Source organism: Colobus angolensis, unplaced genomic scaffold (assembly GCF_000951035.1).
Source record: "Colobus angolensis palliatus isolate OR3802 unplaced genomic scaffold, Cang.pa_1.0 Scaffold500, whole genome shotgun sequence".
In the NCBI taxonomy this organism is placed as follows: domain Eukaryota; kingdom Metazoa; phylum Chordata; class Mammalia; order Primates; family Cercopithecidae; genus Colobus; species Colobus angolensis.
This window is the reverse complement of record NW_012118489.1, coordinates 101,637-107,344: the sequence shown is the minus strand read 5'-3', so window position 1 is coordinate 107,344 and position 5,708 is coordinate 101,637. Positions and strand designations below refer to the sequence as shown.

The window sequence follows — 5,708 nt, the reverse complement described above, 5'->3', positions numbered from 1 at the left end:
GCCTGGCTAATTTTTTGTATTTTTTTAGTAGAGACGGGGTTTCACCGTGTTAGCCAGGATGGTCTCGATCTCCTGGCCTCGTGATCCGCCCGTCTCGGCCTCCCAAAGTGCTAGGATTACAGGTGTGAGCCACCGCGCCCAGCCCACTTTTCTAATTTTTTATTTCCAATTTTGCTGAATTCAAAACAAATACATACCACTTTAGAGCAAATAGGACATAATGCTAACAACTGATAACTCCAGGTGAAGGTTATATGGGGTTCACTGTTATATATACATATATATATGTATTTTTTTTTTTTAAGACAGAATCTCTCTCTGTCATCCAGGCTGGAATGCAATGGTGTGATCTCGGCTCACTGCAACCTCCGTCTCCCAGGTACAAGCCATTCTCCTGCCTCAGCCTCCTAAGTAACTGGGATTGCAGGCATGCACCACCATTCCTGGCTAATTTTTGTATTTTTAATAGAGTCAGGGTTTTACTATGTTGACCAGGCTGGTCTTGAACTCCTGACCTCAGGAGATCTGCCTGCTTTGGCCTCTCAAAATGCTGGGATTACAGGTGTGAGCTACCATGCCCAGGTAGGGTTCACTTTTTAAAACTTTGTTGTTTTAACTTCTCTGTAGATTTGCAATTTTCAAAATTAAAAAAAAAAAATTAAAAAGGCTGGACGTACTGGCTCACGCCTGGAATCTCAGCATTTTGGGAGACAGAAGTGGTTGGATCGTTTGAGCCTAGGAATCCAAGACCAGCCTGGACAACACAGCGAAACCCCATCTCTACAAAAAAACAAAAACATTAAAAATTAGTCGGGCGTGGTGGCCAACACCTGTAGTCCCAGTTACTTGGGAGGCTGAGGCTGGAGGAATTCTTGAGCCCAGGAACTCAAGGCTGCAGTGAGCAGTGATCACACCACTGTGCTCTAGCCTTGGCGAAAGAGTGAGACCTTGTCTCAGAAAAGGAAAAGAAAAGAAACAGAATTTTGATGGCAAATATGGAAATAATCAAGTGTAACGGAGTGTTTTTCTCACAGGAGAGGCCAGGAGGGGACCGCTGAGAAGAGGTATGGTGCCTGCAGGTGCTCAGAGCGTCCAGTAGGGGGCAGCAGAGTCCAGGTTCTGTCTCAGATTAGGCTTTGAAGCGGGTGGCCGGTGGGAGACACCTTCGAGAATACGGTGAATCCTGAGCGGCATGGCTGGAATCATGATAATTTTTAAAAAGCGTCCTAGAAATATTAAGGACAGCGATGAAAGAGGCTTTAGAAACCTAGTCCTTATTCGGCAGAAGGCAAGACTGAGTCCAAATAGATTTTTCCCAGATTTAACCTAAGGGAATTCATGAGAAAGCTGGAAATAGAGCTCAGGTCTCTATCTCTTTAGATGCATGGAAAGAAATATCAGCCCATTTTCAGAAGGAGACCTTGGAAAATTTGGTTTTCTTTGGTAGGAAATGAGTCTCTCTCTCTCTCTGTCTCTGTGTGTGTGTGTCTGTCTGTCTGTCTACCTTGCCTCCTGAACACCAGCAAATGGTGTCAGTGGAGTGCAGGGAATGGTCCTCTTCCCACTGCAAATCTCTGTCTTGTTATCTTGAACCCCAAATGCATCAGATTTTATGTTCTAGAGGAAGGGAGGAGAGAGAGAGGCTGGGAGGTTAGAAACAGGAGCTATGGGAAATAGGAGGGAAAGATCTGGGAACCATGAAAATTGTAATAAAATTGCTTTATTATTTTTAGTTACTACAAATATATATTATAATATTTACTAAGGAAAAAATCAGAACTCATAAAAATAAGAACTTAAAAAATGCCCACAATCTTATATACCAAAGGTAAATGCTGTATATTTAAACACAAGTGTTTTTCATGAAGATGGTATTCAATAATTCTTATGAGAGCATTTTGTGAGATGTAAAGTGCATGCAGCATCCCGTGTCCAAGGGATCACGGTTGTAAACAGCTCGTTGAGGGCGCTGTCCATGGTACTGAATCCGGGCAGGCGAGAGGAGGAACCTCTTTGACCTTGTTTGGAAGTTCTAGCAGGGAAGTCCAGATACTTGTATGCCTTTGACTGAAGCGTGGTCCTCCTCTATCAGAGAGGGTCGTCCTCTCGTCCTCTTCAACTGAGCATGCAGCTTTAGGAGGGACACACATGGGGCAGCGAGGGAGGACGGGAACACCCGCCTACCCAGCCAGATCAGTCAAATCAATCCTGGCGATCAATGGGGTGACAGATGTTGCAGTCAGAGCACCCCTCAGATCTGGAACCTCTTTGAAAACTGAGCAGGAAAGCCTAGCCTGATATCAAGGCAAACCCATTGGAGCTTCCACGGGTTTCTATTTGAGAATCTCCCAGCACTGCCATCTCTCTCCTCTTTCTCCTTGGTAAGTACAGGGCTTGTTTCCCGTAATTACAATGGGAACATTTAGTTCCCATGGAAGGGTCTCAATGGGGAAATGCTCCACCAAGCTGAGCCAGACTGGAATCTCCTCACTCCCAGACTTCTCAACTCCATGCCTTAAAATGATGTCATTACCTGAGGCCTCTGAATTTGGATCTGAAAAGAGAGATAAAACCAGGCGAAGGCTCAGCTCATGAGGAATTTGGGATTTTGGAAGCATAAGGAGGCTTGGGATGGGAAGTGTTCGGTTTAATTATTTTTATTTTTTAATTTTTTTGAGACAAGCTTAATCTGCCATCTAGACTGGAGTGCAGTGGCACAATCACGACTCACTGCGGCCTGTAACTTCTGGGCTCCAGCGATCCTCCTACCTCAGCCTCCCAAGTAGCTGGGACTACATGTGCACACAACCACACCTGAATAATTTTTAAATTTTTTGTAGAGATGAGGTTTCGCTATGTTGCCCAGGGTGGTCTCAAACTCCTGGGCTCAAGTGATCCATCCACCTTGACCTCCCAAAGTGCTGGGATTACAGGTGTGAGCCACCGTGCCTGGCTATTTTATAATTTCTTTTTTTTTTTTTTTTTTTGAGACGGAATCTCGCTCTGTCGCCCGGGCTGGAGTGCAGTGGCCGGATCTCAGCTCACTGCAAGCTCCGCCTCCCGGGTTTACGCCATTCTCCTGCCTCAGCCTCCTGAGTAGCTGGGACTACAGGCGCCAGCCACCTCGCCTGGCTAGCTTTTTGTATTTTTTAGTAGAGACGGGGTTTCACCGTGTTCGCCAGGATGGTCTCGAACTCCTGACCTCGTGATCCGCCCGTCTCGGCCTCCCAAAGTGCTGGGATTACAGGCTTGAGCCACCGCACCCGGCCTATAATTTCTTTTACAGTGACAGAATCTCACTTTGTTGCCCAGGCTGGTCCCAAACTCCTGGCTTCAGACGATCTTCCTGACTTGGCCTCACGAAGTGCTGGGATTGCAGGCGTGCACCACCGCACCTGGCTTAAGTGGTTAGTTTAGAACTTGTCCCATTACCTGGATTCTAGCACAAACCAATTGTACCTTCCCTTCTCCACCAGGTAGGTTTACAGGTATCCTGGCTGGAGATTTCATCTTTGCCCCAAAGGGCTGTGTCAAGGGAACGTAGCACCTGAAGACGTTCACACTTGTTATTTCTCCTACCTTCAACTATCCATCCAGTTTAAATCATATTAAGGCAGTGATCAAGGAGTAGTCACCTTTTGCCCAAGTGACCAATCTTGGCCTTAATCATGGGGGGACAATCTGATGTTATATACTTGTTGAAGTGATGCGATAGCATTATCTGTGATATAATAAAAATGTTTAATCTGATTCCAGTTAAGCCTTTAGACCCAATCTCCAGTATTTCCAATCCCAGAATATCTCTAATACCTCTGATCCTAACGGTAGGGGAGACAAATTAGATGACATCATGAAACAAACCAGGGGTGTGAGACATTTTTCAAGACAACCATCCTAGACTCTTAAGAAAAGCAATATACTTTAAAATGTAGGCGCCCATTCTAGATTAAATGACCAAAGAGACATAACAGAAATCAGTGAGTGAAATCTGTTGTATCTACGTCTGAGAAAAAAAAACTAGTAATAGAAGATGTCCTTGGGCTAATTGGAAAAATTGGATATCAGATGATATTGTGAAGTTACGATCAACGTATTGGATATAATCATGGTATTGGGAAGTGTGGGCTGAAATGATTAGGGATCAAGTGTCATAATGTTGGCAGCTGACTTCCAAATTATTCAGCAAAAGTTAGTGAATAGATCAATACAAACAAAGAGACATATGGCATGTTAAGCCTTGTTGAGCTGCATGGAATATGTATTTACTGCACTACTATTTTGACTTTTATGTGTGTTTACAAATTAAAATAACTAAGTAAGTTGGCCATCAAGGATGTACTTACAGTAGGAAAGGAAACCTCAGAATCTGAAGCCTCAGGGGTCAAGGGAAGGTGATTCTACCTTGCTACTTAGCTTTTATTCTTCCCCTGAGTTAGGCTTGTTTCCTGGCAGTATGGACCTGGGAGGATCACCTGGACCAATAAACTGTAAACATGGTTTTGCTTTCCTGAAGGTCCTACCATGCAGGAAAGGAGAAGAAAGTCTCAGGGTTGGGGGAGGCCAGCATCCCATCCAGGTCCTTCTTACCTTTGTTTCAGGGTCTATGTGTCTCAAGGAGGGCTGGAAATTACTATAGATGGATTCCAGGTGGATGGAGTCATCATCTTCTAGAGGGATGGAAAGCACCATGGAAACAGGAGGTTAGAAGGACAAACGTTCATCTCTCCCTTTAATCCCATCCAATGGAGGGTGAGAGAGTTTATCCCTACCCCTAGGAAACTGAAAACTCTTGAAAATGTGACAAACTGTCAACACTACCTGACTCAGCAGCTCCCAATGCAGACATGTTAAGGCTATGAATTTTCTGAGTACAGCTGTAGCTGCATCCCGCAAGTCTTGATACTAAGCATTTTCTCTTTCACTATAATCTCTTATCTGATCCATACATTATTTAGAAACTTGAAAAAAATTTCCAAAGATATGGGATTTTTGTTTTCATTTTCCAAAAATATTTTTTGTTATTGATTTCTAACATACTTGCATTATGGTCAGATAAGATCGTCTGATTCAAATAATTTTTTATAAGTTTGTTGAGGCTTTTTAAATGTCCTGTGTGTGGCCATCCTTAAAAGTTTTCTCATGGACTCATGTAATAAATGTATACCCTCTATTTGTTGAATGTGGTGTTCTGTATTGTATTAAGGCTAATTATTTTGTCCAAAAGTTCTGTAATCCTCAATGACTTCTGTCAATTACTAAGAGGGGTGTTTTAAAAATTTCTCACATGCTGGTGGATTTGTTAATTTTCCCTCGTAGCTTTGTCAGTTTTTGCTTTATCTATTTTGAGGTTGTATTAACAGAGCATACAAATTAGACTTGTGTCTAACAGAGTAAGCCATTTGCTGATATTGATCATTTTTATCCCTAGTAATTCTTTTTGCTTTAAAGTGTATGTGACTGCAATGAGTAAAGCTATACACAAAACAACAGATACTTTGTTTAGTATTACCCTGTTTTGTTTTTCTATACTTTTGTTTCTAACCTGTGTGTTTCTAATTTACGTGTACCTCCCACCCACAGTGAATACCTAGTTTTCTTTTTTAAAAAATCCTTTTTAAACTAGAGTTTAATCTACTTATATGTATTATGCTTTGTGATATATTTGCATTACTTCCTATCATTTTATTTTGGATTTTTTTTTTTTTTTT

General features: G+C 42.5%; 1 protein-coding gene across 1 annotated transcript in view; it reads right to left on the bottom strand.

Moving 5' to 3' along the window:
• Positions 1-1,700: 1,700 nt before the first annotated feature.
• The window catches only part of MUC17 (mucin 17, cell surface associated), a 45,138-nt gene continuing 41,130 nt past the window's right edge, over positions 1,701-5,708 (bottom strand). The window contains exons 17-18 of the mRNA XM_011960045.1: positions 4,588-4,664; positions 1,701-2,554 (exon numbers count right to left, since the gene is read on the bottom strand). Coding sequence (XP_011815435.1) covers positions 2,516-2,554; positions 4,588-4,664 — 116 coding nt within the window. The 3' untranslated portion in view covers positions 1,701-2,515. The remainder of the gene's footprint in view (positions 2,555-4,587; positions 4,665-5,708) is intronic.